Genomic DNA, 15,680 nt, shown 5'->3' on the forward strand with positions numbered 1-15,680 from the left:
AATCCACACGTCCTAGTCTCATTTGAAACACAGAGCAACTTTGTGTTTGGGTACTATTATTGTTTTCAGTTTTATAGCAATATTAAACAATTGCTTAATATCACATCTCTACTAACACTAACGAAGGGGTTAGAACCCTGGTCTCCTGACTATAATACTGTTTTTTTTTTTTTTTTAATACAGCATGTGCTCAGTACTATTAGAATAACACTGAACAAAAGTGTCCAGAGTTGCACGTGTGCCAATTTTAAGAATAGATGTCTTAGGAAAGAGTTCTCCAGGGATTCATGCCCAATATACCCCATAAATGCCCCAAAGGTAGGCGTGGGGCTTGGAGAGGTTAATAACCACTAGACTGTATGGAAAGTATCCCCAAGGGTATATGTCTCACTTTTCACTTGGTTGTTAATAATCTTGAATAGTTGGAAGTAAAACTTCTGATTCCATCAGGTCACACATTGGTAGTAAGAAACACTTCTATTTGCGGTACCAGCAGATTTACTGAGTCAGAAACCAATAGCTTCTAAGAGGTGGCAGAAAACACTAGGTCCTGGTGGAAGGGGGGTTGATTCTCAGAAAGGTGACAAGTGTCATCAAGGACAAGGGTATCCTTGCTCTTTCCACAAATTGGCACCATTTCCTATTGTTAGATTTTGTAGGGGGATGAATTCACGGCATACATATGGGCTGCATAACCTGTTGAGTGTGCATTACATACAGAGCCTTCCATACTGTTGCTTGGGAAAAGTATGAGGTTTTTAAGAGCACATTCTAGGACTAACTGGCCAATGCCAAATCCTCTACATGTCTAAAGGAATCATGTCAAGCACAGGTCTCAGGTAGAGGCTATATTCAGAGTAGGTTTATACCTCAAGAGTAGGTTTATACCATCTGCTGCTGTTGCATCTTTAAAGAAAACCCATAACACCATCTTCAACACAGTAAGAGTGGTAAATTAAAAAAAGGACAAGTTGGCCTTCAAGGATAAGGTCATTACAAGGAAAAACTACTTTAGGAGGATGGGATCTTAAGTTACTTCAGAATAAATCTAAATCAAATCAAAAGGAGGGAGATAATAACAGGAAAGAAGGAGCTCATAATAAAAAAATAAATCCAGGAAAACCTGTTCTTTGATTATTTCAGAATAAACCTGAAGTAACTGAAAAGGAGGGTAATACTAATAGGAAGTGATGTTAAGCAGAGCTCTGCTGTGCAATCAGAAGACCCTGTCCTCTTATAGCTGCCTGGTCTCAGCAACGTCCATCATCAATGCCTCTTCAGTTGTTCATTCAGAGTCCAGAACATGGTTCATTGAAACCTTGATTCCCAAAGCCCTTCTGCCCTGCAGCTGTAGGTTTGTCCTGAAGCTGTAGGTCTGTCAGGAAGGGCATTGGTCTCTGCTCCTTTGCTGTAGAGGTTCCCCATATCCATTCATGCAGCTCCCATCTGTGGTTGGGTACTTGCCAGGGGCTTAACACCAGCCCTTTCTATGGACTATGGGCTGAGTATTGTCATCTATTATTATGGGAAGAGTTTCCAGGGACCAAAGTTCTCTGAACTGCTATTGCTTTGAGCAGTGCTGATCGCACTATGCATTCTTCCTAAAGTTGGTTTGGGAAAAGTATCTTCTTCATGGAAGAGTTTTGCATATAATATTTGGAATTCACTGAATGCTGTATCCATAGACTACAAATTGCATTTTAAATTATATATCGCTACTTCAGGTTTTTTTTTTTTTTTAATAAATGGGATTTCTTTTTTTTCACCAAAGCCCAGCACTAAGAAACTCATCAAATCAGGATTCTTTCATTTCCTTCATTTCCCTATATTCCGGATGTTTCCTTAGTTAGCAAGGTATGCATTACATGCAACAGGGACAGTTTTAACTAGAAAGATTTCATTGAGGTCTTCATTAATATATAATAAAACGTAGAGTATTCCATGGGCTTCCCTGGTAGCTCAGCTGATAAAGAATCCACCTGCAATGCAGGAGACCCCAGTTTGATTTCTGGGTCAGGAAGATCCCCTGGAAAAGAGATCAGCTATGCCCTCCAGTATTCTTGGGCTTCCCTGGTGCCTCAGCTGGTAAAGAATCCGCCTGTAGTGTGGGAGACCTGGGTTCAACCCCTGGGTTAGGAAGACCACCTGGAGGAGGGTGTGGTAACCCATTATAGTATTCTTGGGCTTCCCTGGTGGCTCAGATGGTAAAGAATCCACCTGCAGGGCAGGAGACCTGGGTTTGATCCCTGGGTTGGGAAGATTCCCTGGAGGAGGGCATGGTAACCTATTAAAGTATTCTTGATTGGAGAATCCCCATGGACAGAGGAGCCTAGTGGGCTACAGTCCATGGGGTTGCAAAGAGTTGGACACGACTGAGTGACTAAGCACAGTGGAGTATTCTATATTTGTTTTACTTCATTTTGGAGACCTAGTATATGTTCTTCTTATAAGGACAGAACTAGTAAGTTCTCTTATTTGCTTTTTATGGCTTTAGACAATTTCATTAATGAGTTAGTTAATACCAACAAACCCACTGCGGACCAACGAGGCCTTTTTTTATTCCTAGAAGCTCAGTATCTTAGAAAATTTTTGCTTCAAGACTAGATTTTTTTTTTTTTTAGAAAGAAATATAATTAGGCCATTCAAAGATTCTAAGTACAGATTCAGTTCAGTTCAGTTCAGTTCAGTTCAGTCACTCAGTCGTGCCCGACTCTTTGCGACCCCATGAACTGCAGCACGCCAGGCCTCCCTGTCCATCACCAACTCCCAGAGTTTACCCAAACTCATGTCCATTGAATTGGTGATGCCTTACAGCCATCTCATCCTCTGTCGTCCCCTTCTCCTCCTGCCCCCAGTCCCTCCTAGCATCAGAGGCAGTGAAGCAAAAGTCACTCAGTCGTGTCGAACCCTTTGCGATCCCATGGACTATACAGTCTATGGAATTCTCCAGGCCAGAATACTGGAGTGGGTAGCCTTTCCCTTCTCCAGGGATCTCTTGGTTGATCCCAACCCAGGGATCGAACCTAGGTCTCCCGCTTCGCAGGCAGATTCTTTATCAACTGAGCCACAAGGGAAGCCCAAGAATACTGGTATGGGTAGCCTAGCCTTTCTCCAGGGAATCTTCTCTACCCAGGAATTGAACCAGGGTCTCCTGCATTGCAGGCAGATTCTTTACCAGCTGAGCTACCAGGGAAGCCCTAGGTACAGGTTAAACTTCAGTTGAATAGCACTGCTGCACTGAAATCAATGAATAGATGCTGCTTTTCCCTGAAAGGCACAGAGATGACCTTTGGAAACCTGCTACGTGGGTTATTCTGGCAAAGAAACAAGCTGGTGACTAAGTACATTGAGAGTTTCCCCCACACACTCAACACACAATGCAGTAGGAAGGGGATAAGTAGGAAGGAGAGTAGTAGGAAGGAGAAAGGAAGATGGATGGAAGGAAGGCTAGAGAGGTGTCAGGTGGATGCACCAGCAGCTGCACCTCAGTACAGAAGGGCGCCCAACGGTCTCAGTCATTCAGCCACATTAGGATCTTCACAGTGATGCAAAAACTAAAATTCAAATCGCTGTCTTCCCCTTCCTGGCTAGAAAAACCTCCTTTTCGCTCAGTTTACTCAGTTTATCCCCACTATGAGTCATACATTTTCATTTGTTCTCAACACATAAAAAGTATTTTAGGCATGTCAGATGACAGCTCTCTTTTGGGTTTTCCACTTTCCGTCTTTCAAAGTGGTCATTATTGCTTGTGGGGGAGGGCAAGGAGTTGGAAACCAAATTATGAAACAACAGGATGCTTTGTTATCAGTGACACAATCTTGTAGACATTTAGCTCTGACAATCTAAGGAAAAAGAATCTTAATCTTCAAATGACTATACTTCTGATTCTTATTCATTTTATTGCTGCTATGCTATACCAGGTTCTGCTTACTTCAAGCCCTGACGAGTTATCCTCGTCTTTGATGACAATTCTAGTTCTCACTGATGAGCTTCTGACAAATAGCGGAAGAGTGCAGCAGGGAGCTCCATGAAGCAGACTGGCTAACAAACTTACTAATGCTTCAATCATCGTTTAAGAAGATGATGCACCTTTATTTTGGCAACAATCTAATACTCAGGAAATATTACAAGTGATTTATAAGACAGCAAATTTGCTAGACCAAAGAGACTCTTCAGACAACTCTAACAGCTGTTGTATTTTCACCCTTTTGGAACATATTAAGGAATAAAATAAAAAGAAATGTAGTTTACACATTGTATAAAGCATTCCTTTATCCTAAAACATTCTTATTAGGGTACACAATTCAATGACTGTTTAACAAATTCTTTACAATAGAAAGACAATTTTTGCTTCAGTGCAAAACTATGTGCTGTTTAGAGTATGTTCTTCTAGGTTATCGATTTCTGATTCGATGGGGCAGGCTCTGCACCTTTCATGGCCTTTGAGCTATTTTATGATTGTGTAAGCTGCAACAGGAATGCAAAATAATTTTTGTCTATAGATATGTAAATAAATCCTGTCTGGTGAGGGTTCCTCTGACTTCCTGCTTTCACTGTGGAAGAAGCCAGGTTTGCCTCTGTTTGCACATTTAATACTCCTAATCTTTATACACTTCTGTTCTGTGGATAGTCCTTTGAACTGGCTGTAACATCTTCTTAGTTCCTTCATTGATAATAACTTAAAATAGTTACACATGCTTTATTTTCTATGTGTACTAGAGTCATATTTTAACTTTTATTTGTTTGGAAAACCATCCTTTAACAACAATATAAAGGAAAAAAAGAGTAGAAAAATTTGAAACACCGTGTCTGTAATCTCTGATCTCACAGATGGTTACCACTCTTTTCTCTTTCCCTTTTGGTACCACACTTTTACTCATAGCTTTTGTTCAGCTACTATTTCTTTTTTTAAAGCCTCAGATAAACTTTCTGATGAGTGACAACACAACAATTTGTACTTCAAAGCTGTGCTCCACAAAGTTAAATAAGTGAGCCCGTGAACATTTTAATCAAGGTTAAAAAATTATTCGTTTTTATTTTGCAACAGACTGGCACGCATGAAGCAGTAAGTTGATTTGTAAGAGGACTTTGTTAGACCTAAACAGATGAGGCAACTCTTCAGATAATTAAAAGTGCTGTGTATTTGCACAAAACTTCCCTTTTGGAAGTTCTTTATAGTTTTACTGAGACCGCTCATGGGAATCACTGCACTGTATTCAAAGGAAACATCTCACAACATCCCATAAATAAAACTGGATTTTCGCACTCACCGTGCCCCACCAGAGAGCATCTGCGTATGTAGAAAACTCCTTATTAGCATCCTTTTCCACCAGATAGACAAGGAAAGATGAAAAAATCAGAACCAAAAATCCTATGTACCAAGCTGTGATTAATTCCTAGATATAAAAAGAATGAGAGATTTTTTAGAGGTGAAAAATACTCGAAACAGGAACAACAACAAAATCTAAGCATGATTTCATGTCTTTGACTACTGCTTGGGTATGGTGGTGGTGGTGGTTTAGTCACTAAGTGGTGTCTGACTCTTGTGACCGCATGGACTATAGCCTGCTAGGCTCCTCTGTCCATGGGGTTCTCCAGGCAAGAATACTGGAGAGGGTTGCCATTTCCTTATCCAGGGGATCTTCCCGACCCAGGAATTGAACCCGGCTCCTGCATTGCAGGCAGATTCTTTACCGACTGAGCTATGAGGGAAGCCTTATAGATATAAAAAGAAAGAGATTTTTTAGAGGTGAAAAATACTTGAAACAGGAACAAAAACAAAATCTGAGCATGATTTCATGTGTTTGACTACTGCTTGGATATTTATGGTGACTTTTACATAATCCACATTGTGTCCTCGCATGGCTTTGGCCAGTTTCTGAAAAGCCCAAGTTTGCTTCCGAAGAGTTTGGGTGCGGAAGGCGTGAGCTCACCTTGCTGTGCGCGTAGACCACGGAGCCCAGCAGCTTCCAGGTGCCGCCGCGCCGGTCCATACGCACCATGCGCAGGATTTGCAGGAAACGCAGGCTGCGCAGTGCCGACGTGGCGAAGATGTTACCCTGAGTTTTGGCAGAAACGACCGCTATGGAGGCGATGAGGACAATGGTATCTGAAAGAAACGGGTTGAAGCAGCCGTAAGTCGCACAGCCAAGAGGTTTTCGTTTTCCAGAGAGGATTTCAGAACGCGTCACTTTGGACCTATTTGGGGCCCTGGGAGCAGGCCTTGAGCTCCAGGCTGGCGGCCGCCACGTGAGCTCCGTGATGGCCGCGGAGCGGAAGGTGGAGGGCAGGGCCTTCTGCTGACTCGTTCTTACCCCTCGGCCATTCTCTGCTTTAGCCATCCGGTTTGGACCACTTCCTGTTTAATTTTTGAAGAACTGGACGTGGCCTTCGGAAGGTCTGGTGCTCTGGGGGGCTTAGGGGCTGGGGGCACCCTTCACTGAAGTCCTGGCGTCACGGTTGGAGGGGCGTGTCCTGCCGGCAGGAGCCCCAGCCCCAAAGCTTCCCGGATGATGCCGTGGAGGCATCATCTAGCTGTGAAAGTGCTGCTTGGCACAATCATGTTTCCTGTTTTCTTGCCCCCAAAGCTTGTCGCTCCTTCCTACAAAAATTTCACTTCTGTTGTTGTGTCTGCAGCTTTGCAGCCTGAAAGAAAGGCCTCAACTAAGCTAAATACTTCAAGCACTCTTGGTAGAGTCCTTTATAAACTGCTGTCAGTCAGTTTTGGGTAACTTCTGCACTCAAGTTAATTGACATTCCGTTTGTTATAACAGAGGAGGTAATTGTACACACTGTGCATGGGAATGGATATTTAATGTCTGACATATTGACATTCGGCTTAAATCATACCTGCTGAAAAGAGCAGCTAACGAAAGTACAGAAAAGATAAAGGAGGACTTAATCGCTCCAAGGGTAAATATTGGAGTGATGGAAAGTAGCTTTGAAGCGGGAGGAGTGAAGTGGGATGAATAGCCTCCAATGGCGATTTTACGGTAAGTCAGCTCGACCTGCTCATCCTCAATAAAATATCCTTCCTGCTCCAGGTGGGCGTGCAAGGCCAGGCAGCAACACTTAGACCCCTCAGGGTGCAGCATTTACTATGTTTCTGGGGTCCTCAGGGTTAACCGCTGAGTGAATGTGGATTTTTCATTCAGCCCAGTCCTTCATGCCCGCAGGAAGGTCTGGCCCCTGGATGTGGACTGTGAGGATCTTTAGAGTCACTCTCCGGGTGCCCTCTTGGGTCAGGACTTGGAGAGAGGGTTGGGGGTTGGCACACAGGTCAGTGGAAGGCATTTCTACTGTTAGATCTGTAGGCTGAGTGAGTTTGTGGTTGGGCACACAGCCAGCCACAAACGTATCCTTTTCTTTTTCTCTGTAGCTATTGGAGAGGAGAGGAAAGTGAATACTGTTAATACAAACACCAGGCACATTAAGTGACTAGAAGTCAGTTGCAAAGCAGAATGTACAGTGTAGTCTTACTTAATAAAAAATACATTATTCAACTAGGAAAAACTTGTGAGGATATACATAGAATATTAATTCTCTCTATGGGTAGAGAGGCGGGATAAGAATGTGGATAAAGGACTTTTCACTTTTGAAGTTATTAATTTCATTAATCTTGCAGTTTTATAACAATGAAAACATCTTTTGAAATCAGGAAAAAACTTTAAAAAGAGTTAAGTGTGAAAACATCTCTTGGTTTTCATCATTCAGAGGGCTTTTCTTCTGAGACAAGTGGTTTATAGACAAAGAAACATTCCTTATATGGCCCTGCTGGATATACATTATGCTTCTATTTCTCATTGTAGTACTACTTCCTCACAAGTGTACAAAGAAAAAGATACAATACCCTACTTACTATGCTAAAATATTAGAAATAGTTGAAATAAATAAATGACTAGTGTGGGTGCAGAAAACACAGACTTGAAATTTACTTTGTGCAGGCATTTTCTTTAGTGTTAAGTTTTTTACAAATGTCATATTATTTTAATCCTTGTAACACCAATATCTGTTAGATATTCTAGATGAAAAAAGTGAAACAGAAAACACATATTGTATCAGTTTTTAAAAATTAGCTATAGAGCGGTTACATTACAGCACAAAAATATGTTTTTGGTGACAAAACCTAGAGAAAGTAAAAGAAACCCTGTAGGTCTGAGACAGTTTCAAAAGCTATGCACACAGTGAATCATAAACTAAAGATTTTAAGTCACAAAATATGCAAAGGTAACCACAGATTTGATTTAACACCCTTATTGTAATTCAGATCAGAAAGTCAGAATTCAGTGAAATGAAATCATAAGTGAGCAACCAAATGGCACTGGTGAGTCAGCAACAAAAGTGCTTCTGCTTGGGTTATAGTCATCAGCTGGAGTTTTGCTGTCGGTACATCTAGATATTTCCCAGGTTAATATTTTAGAAGTTATGAGTACTCTTGTCTTATTTTTATGTAATGTATGTATTATTTTTGTAGTCCATTACTTAGGAGACTAGAGCTTCCACAAGTTTGGATACTTGTATCCCAAGTACCTAGAACAGAGCAGGCACTCAGTAATGTTTATAGAATAAACTTAAATTTATAAACATTTAAAAGTAGCTTGAGCTTTCTTCTCTTACCACGTCAGTGGCTTAATAACTGGAACATCAATCAAAAATACTCTTGTTAATCAAACCAGCACAGAATTCTACAGCAATGTAATAATTTATAGCTGTCATTCATTGACATTTATAAAAAGCAATACTCACTAAGGTTTACCTTTTATAAGTGTGGCCTTTAAATATGGCCTCACAGGAGGCTCCTAACTGCCCTCCTCTCACAGACACACCACATGAGCAACTACACATGCAGAAATTCCCTCTGGAGGAAATCCAGAAAGAGAACGCTCACATCAAGACAGCAGGAGAGGCTGAGACATAGTCACCATAAACCCCACTCCTAGCACAGTGCCAGACACACAGGAGGGACCTCAAACTCCTAGCTTCTCCCTGAGAGACTGAGAGTTTGAACCCCACATTTAGCACCCCAATTTTTAAGACTCCTACCAGAGGGATAGGTCCCCCAAACACCTAGCCCTGAAAGCTGTGAGGCTGGCATCCATGAGACACACTCTGTAGCCGACAGGGAAGCAGGTGTTAGTGAGTGTGAGCCCTGGGCTGTAGAAATGCCCATCTCCCTGTCTTTTCCTGAGAGGATTCTACTTGCCTACTTTACAAGCTACTGCCACAGGTCAGGCCTCTAATTTAGATGCATCTGGAGAGTGACTGCAGTTCTCTCCTGAGGTCACAGGAGCCAGTGGACATATCTCCTGCCCTCTCCCTCTGGCCTGCTCCAATTTGCCAGTATCCTTCTCGAGGAGTTTTTATACATATCTGGTGGCCCAGCTTTTGAAGCTGCTGGGAGAAAAACCCCTGGATCACTTGGCTTTGATAGCCAACAGGGCTTGCATCCAGGAGTCCTACAGGGCTACAGCAAAGAAAGTTCTTAATGGGTTCAGGACCCCGCAGTCCCCTGCCCCCACTTCATGGCTATATATTAATAACTGGGTCCAGTACAGAGGGAACTGGAGAAGGAAATGGCAACCCACTCCAGTATTCTTGCCTAGAGAATCCTGTGGACAGAGGAGCCTGGTGGGCTGCTGTCCGTAGGGTCGCACAGAGTCAGACATGACTGAAGCAACTTAGCGTGCATTGGAGAAGGAAATGGCAACCTACTCCAGTGTTCTCACCTGGAGAGTCCTGTGGACAGAGGATCCTGGTGGGCTATGGGGTCGCACAGAGTCAGACACAACTGAAGTGACTTAGTAGCAGCAGCAGCACGGAGGGAGCAGGTGAAATGCCTACCTCCCAGTTTCTCCCTGGATAGGGTCTAATCACATACTTTCCCAGCTGCTGCCTGAGGGTCCAACTTCCAACTGGCATTCATCCGGAAGATGACTGTGACCCTCTACTTGAGACACTGATGAGTCTTGGCACATATTTGACCACTGGGAGCCACTAAGAACATGGTGGTTAGACAATTACAAATGTTTCAGAGACAATGAGAGGCAAAGGCTAGGCTAATTGATGATGTTCATCTCCTATACAAGATCTGTCAGTCAAGACTAGTGTAGGTGGCTAGTTTTATCTAATGCACAGAAATTAACAGAGAGTCAAGGAAAATGAAGAAACAAAATAATATGTTCCAAACAAAAGAACAAGACAAACTCCCAGAAACAGATCTTAGTGAAACAGACAACCTGGAAGAAATAGCTAACTTACTAGAAACATACAATCTAACAAGGCTAAATCAGGAAGAAATAGAAAATTGGAACAGGCCAATCACTAACAAAGAGATGGAATCAGTAATCAAAAACTTCCTAGTGAACAAAAACGTCCAGGACCAGATAGCTTCAGTGGTGAATTACATCATCTGAAAAATAAATACCAATCCTTCTCAAACTCTTTCATAAAAAAGCAGAAGTAGAGGAAGCATTTCTGAATTCATTGTACAAGGTCACTATTACCCTAATAGGCTTCCCTGGTAGCTCAGTTGGTAAAGAATCCACCTGCAATGCAGGTGACCGCCTGCAATGCAGGGCACCTGGGTTCAATCCTTGGGTCGGAAGATCCTCTCTGGAGAAGGAAATGGCAACCCACTCCAGTATTCATGCCTGGAGAATTCCATGGGCAGAGGAGGCTGGCCGGCTACAGCCCATGGGGTTGCAAAGAGTCGACTGAAGTGACTTAGCACTAGCACTAATCTAATATCAAAACCAGACAAGGTTTTGGACCTTGTCCAAAGATAAAAGGACACATCCGTGATGAACATAGATGTAAAAGTCCTTAACAAAATCTTATAGGAAACTGAATTCAACAATACATTAAAAGGATCATACACCACGATCAAGTAGGGTTTATTCCAGGGATGCAAGGAGGCTCAATATCTGCAAATCAGTGTGATACACCACATTAACAAAAGAAAACTAACGTGATATAATCAGCTCAATCAATGTAGAAAAAGCATTTGACAAAATTCACACACTTTCATGATAAAAGCTCTCAATGAAGTGGATATAGAGGGAATGTACCTCAACATAATAAAGGCCACAAAGCAAGCCCATAGTGAACATCATAGTCAGTGCTAAAAAACTGACAACTTTCCCTTCAAGAACAGGAACAAGTTAAGGACGCTCATGGTTGCCACTTTTATTCAATACAGTATTGAAAGCCCTAGTTAGAGCAAGTAGGCAAGAGAAGAAATAAAAATCACTCAGATCAGAAGGGAAGAAGTAAAACTGTCACTACTTGCAAATGACAAAGCATTATATATAGAAAATCCTAAACATTTTACCAAAACAAATGTTGGAAACAATGAATTGAATAAAGTTGTACGACACAAAATAAATAATTCAAAAATCAGTTGTGCTTCTACACACCAACAACCATTTATCAGGAAGAGAAACGGAGAAAAAAGTCCCATTCATAGCAACGTCAAAAAGAATAACATATTTAGGAAGGAATTAAACCAAGGAGGTGGAAAATCTGTTCAGTGAAAACTATAAAACATTGATCAAAGAAACTGAAGAAGACACTAATACGGAAAGATACTCCATGCTGATGGAACAATTCATATTATTAAAATGTCCGTACTACCCAAAGCAATGATTCAATGCAATCTCTATCAGATTAAAGTGTTTTTTCTCCCCCCACAGAAATGGAACATTAGTTCTGAATTTGTATGGAATAACAAAAAAACCCTGAATAACCAAAACAACCTTGACAAAGGAGAATGAAACTAGAAACATCACACTTCCTCACTTCATATTATAATACAAAGCTGTAGTATCAAAATGGTATGAAACTGGCATAAGAGCACACAAAGGTCAACGGAACAGAACAGAGAGCCCAGAAATGAAGCCACACATATATATGGACAATTAGTTAATGACAGAGGAGCCAAGAATACACAATAGGGAAGGGAAAGAGCAGTCTCTTCAATTGATGGTGTTGAGAAGACTGAACAGCCACATGCAAGAGAGTGAGACTGGACACTATCACACACCACTCATAATAATTAACTCAAAATGGAAAAAACTTAAATGTAACACCCGAAACTATAAAACTCCTAAAAGAAAACAGGGGGTAAGCTTCTTGACATTGGCCTTGGCAATGATATTTTGGGCTTGACATCAGAAGTGAAGGCAAGAAAAGCAAAAATTAACAAGTGAAACTATAGCAAACTGAAAAGTTCTGTCCAGTAAAGGAAACCATTAACAAAATGGAAAGGCAATGAAAGAGCAAAAATGTTTTCAAATCACATAGCTGAAAAGAATTTAATATCCATAATATACAAATAACTCATACAACTCAATAGTAAAAAACAAACAAATTAAAAATTGGGCAGCAGATCTGAATAGATATTTTCCCAAAGAAGACATATAAATGGCAGATGTATGGAAAAGGTGCTCAATATCACTGATCATCAGGGGATGAAAACCAAAACCTGTTAAAATGGTGATTATCAAAAAGATAGGAGATAACAAGTGTTGGTGAGGATATGGAGAAATGAGAACGCTTCTGCTTTGCTGGTCAGAAGGTAAATTGGTGCAGCCACTATGGAAAACAGTATGGAGGATCCTCAAAAAATTAAAAATAGAACTATCACAGCAATCCTATTTCTGGGTTTATATCCAGAGTTAACTAAAACAGGATCTTGAAGAGATACCTGCATCCCCATGTACACTGCAGAATTATTCTTAACAGCCAGATATGGAAGCAAGTTGTGTCCATCGATGAATGGATGAATAGATAAAGAAGATCTATCTATCTTTATTGAAATATTGTTCACCGTGAGATAGAAGGAAATGCTAATGTGTGCAAAAACATGGAATGACCTTGAGGACAAGAAGCTAACTGAAACAAACCAGATAGAGAAAGGTAGATACTGTATATCACTCATATGTGGAATCTCAAAAAGTAAAACTCAAAGGAATGGAGACTAGAATCATGGTTACTGGAGGAGAGTAGGGCGGAGAAATGGGGAGATCTTGGTGAAAGATTACAAACTTCCAGTTATAAGGTGAACGAGTTTTCGGGATCCAATGTAAAGAAGGGTGTTTATAGTTAATATTGCTGTATTATATATTTGAAAATTGTTAGACTGAATCTTAAATGTTACACCACAAAAAAGAAGTAATTATGTGAAATGATGGGTTGTTAACTAATAATCACTTTGCAGTCTATCAGTTCAGTTCAGTTCAGTCACTCAGTCGTGTCCAACTCTTTGCAACCCCATGAATCGCAGCACGCCCGGCCTCCCTGTCCATCACCAACTCCCGGAGTTCACTCACACGTTCATTGAGTCCGTGATGCCATCAAGCCATCTCATCCTCTGTCATCCCCTTCTCCTCCTGCCCCCAATCCATCCCAGCATCAGAGACTTTTCCAATGAGTCAACTCTTCGCATGAGGTGGCCAAAGTAGAGTTTCAGCTTTAGCATCATTCCCTCCAAAAGAAATCCCAGGGCTGATCTCCTTCAGAATGGACTGGTTGGATCTCCTTGCAGTCCAAGGGACTCTCAAGAATCTTTTCCAACACCACAGTTCAAAAGCATCAATTATTTGGTGCTCAGCTTTCTTCACAGTCCAACTCTCACATCCATACATGACCACTGGAAAAACCATAGCCTTGACTAGATGGACATTTGTTGGGAAAGCAATGTCCCTGCTTTTCAATATGCTATCTAGGTTGGTCATAACTTTCCTTCCAAGAAGTAAGCGTCTTTTAATTTCATGGCTGTAGTCACCATCTGCAGTGATTTTGGAGCCCCCCCAAAAATAAAGTCTGACACTGTTTCCACTGTTTCCCCATCTATTTCCCATGAAGTGATGGGACCAGATGCCATCATCTTCGTTTTCTGACTGTTGAGCTTTAAGCCAACTTTTTCACTCTCCTCTTTCACTTTCATCAAGAGGCTTCTTAGTTCCTCTTCACTTTCTGCCATAGGGTGGTGTCATCTGCATATCTCAGGTTATTGATATTTCTCCCGGCAATCTTGATTCCAGCTTATGCTTCTTCTAGCCCAGCATTTCTCATGTACTCTGCATAGAAGTTAAATAAGCAAGGTGACAATATACAGCTTTGAAGTACTCCTTTTCCTATTTGGAACCAGTCTGTTGTTCCATGTCCAGTTATAACTATTGCTTCCTGACCTGCATATACATTTCTCAAGAGGCAGGTCAGGTGGTCTGGTATTCCCATCTCTTTCAGAATTTTCCACAATTTAGTGTGATGCACACAGTCAAAGGCTTTGGCATAGTCAATAAAGCAGAAATAGATGTTTTTCTGGAACTCTCTTGGTTTTTCAATGATCCAGCAGATGTTGGCAATTTGATCTCTGGTTCCTCTGCCTTTTTGAAAACCAGCTTGAACATCTGGAAGTTCGTGGTTCATGTATTGCTGAAGCCTGGCTTGGAGAATTTTGAGCATTACTTTACTAGCGTGTGAGATGAGTGCAATTGTGCAGTAGTTTGAGCATTCTTTGGAATTGCCTTTCTTTGGGATTGGAATGAAAACTGACCTTTCCCAGTCCTGTGGCCACTGTTGAGTTTTCCAAATTTGCTGGCATACTGAGTGCAGCACTTTCACAGCATCATCTTTCAGGATTTGAAATAGCTCAACTGAAATTCCATCACCTCCACTAGCTTTGTTGGTAGTGATGCTTTCTAAGGCCCACTTGACTTCACATTCCAGGATGTCTGGCTCTAGGTGAGTGATCACAGCATCGTGATTATCTTGGTCGTGAAAATCTTTTTTGTATTGTTCTTCTGTGTATTCTTGCCACCTCTTCTTAATATCTTCTGCTTCTGTTAGGTCCAGACCATTTCTGTTCTTTATCGAGCCCATCTTTGCATGAAATGTTCCCTTGGTATCTCTAATTTTCTTAAAGCAATCTCTAGTCTTTCCCATTCTGTGTTTTCCTCTATATCTTTGCATTGATCTCTGAGGAGGGCTTTCTTATCTCTTCTTGCTATTCTTTGGAACTCTGCATTCAGATGTTTGTATCTTTCCTTTCTCCTTTGCTTTTTGCTTCTCTTCTTTTCACAGCTATTTGAAAGGCCTCCCCAGACAGCCATTTTGCTTTCTTGCATTTCTTTTCCATGGGGATGGTCCTGATCCCTGTCTCCAGTACAATGTCATGAACCTCAGTCCATAGTTCTTCAGGCACTCTATCTATCAGATCTAGTCCCTTAAAATCTATTTCCCACTTCCACTGTATAAATCATAAGGGATTTGATTTAGGTCATATCTGAATGGGCTAGTGGTTTTCCCTACTTTCTTCAATTTAAGTCTGAATTTGGCAATAAGGAGTTCATGATCTGAGCCACAGTCAGCTCCTGGTCTTGTTTTTGTTGACTGTATAGAGCTTCTCCATCTTTGGCTGCAAAGAATATAATCAATCTGATTTCAGTGTTGACCATCTGGTGATGTCCATGTGTAGAGTCTTCTCTTGTGTTGTTGGAAGAGGGTGTTTGCTATGACCAGTGCATTTTCTTGGCAAAACTCTATTAGTCTTTGCCCTGCTTCATTCTGCATTCCAAGGCCAAATTTGCCTGTTACTCCAGGTGTTTCTTGACTTCCTACTTTTGCATTCCAGTCCCCTATAATGAAAAGGACATCTTTTTTGGGTGTTAGTTCTAAAA

At 41.3% G+C, this 15,680-nt stretch overlaps 1 protein-coding gene across 2 annotated transcripts in view; it reads right to left on the reverse strand.

Annotated features, from left to right (window-relative positions):
• Window positions 1-15,680, reverse strand: part of KCNQ5 (potassium voltage-gated channel subfamily Q member 5) — a 626,149-nt gene that overhangs the window by 124,138 nt on the left and 486,331 nt on the right. For both annotated transcript variants that reach the window (XM_040261809.1, XM_040261808.1), the window contains exons 4-5: window positions 5,934-6,109; window positions 5,271-5,396 (exon numbers count right to left, since the gene is read on the reverse strand). In XM_040261809.1, the coding sequence (XP_040117743.1) occupies window positions 5,271-5,396; window positions 5,934-6,109 (302 nt within the window). The remainder of the gene's footprint in view (window positions 1-5,270; window positions 5,397-5,933; window positions 6,110-15,680) is intronic.

Source organism: Oryx dammah, unplaced genomic scaffold (genome assembly GCF_014754425.2).
Source record: "Oryx dammah isolate SB20612 unplaced genomic scaffold, SCBI_Odam_1.1 HiC_scaffold_19, whole genome shotgun sequence".
NCBI classification, from domain to species: domain Eukaryota; kingdom Metazoa; phylum Chordata; class Mammalia; order Artiodactyla; family Bovidae; genus Oryx; species Oryx dammah.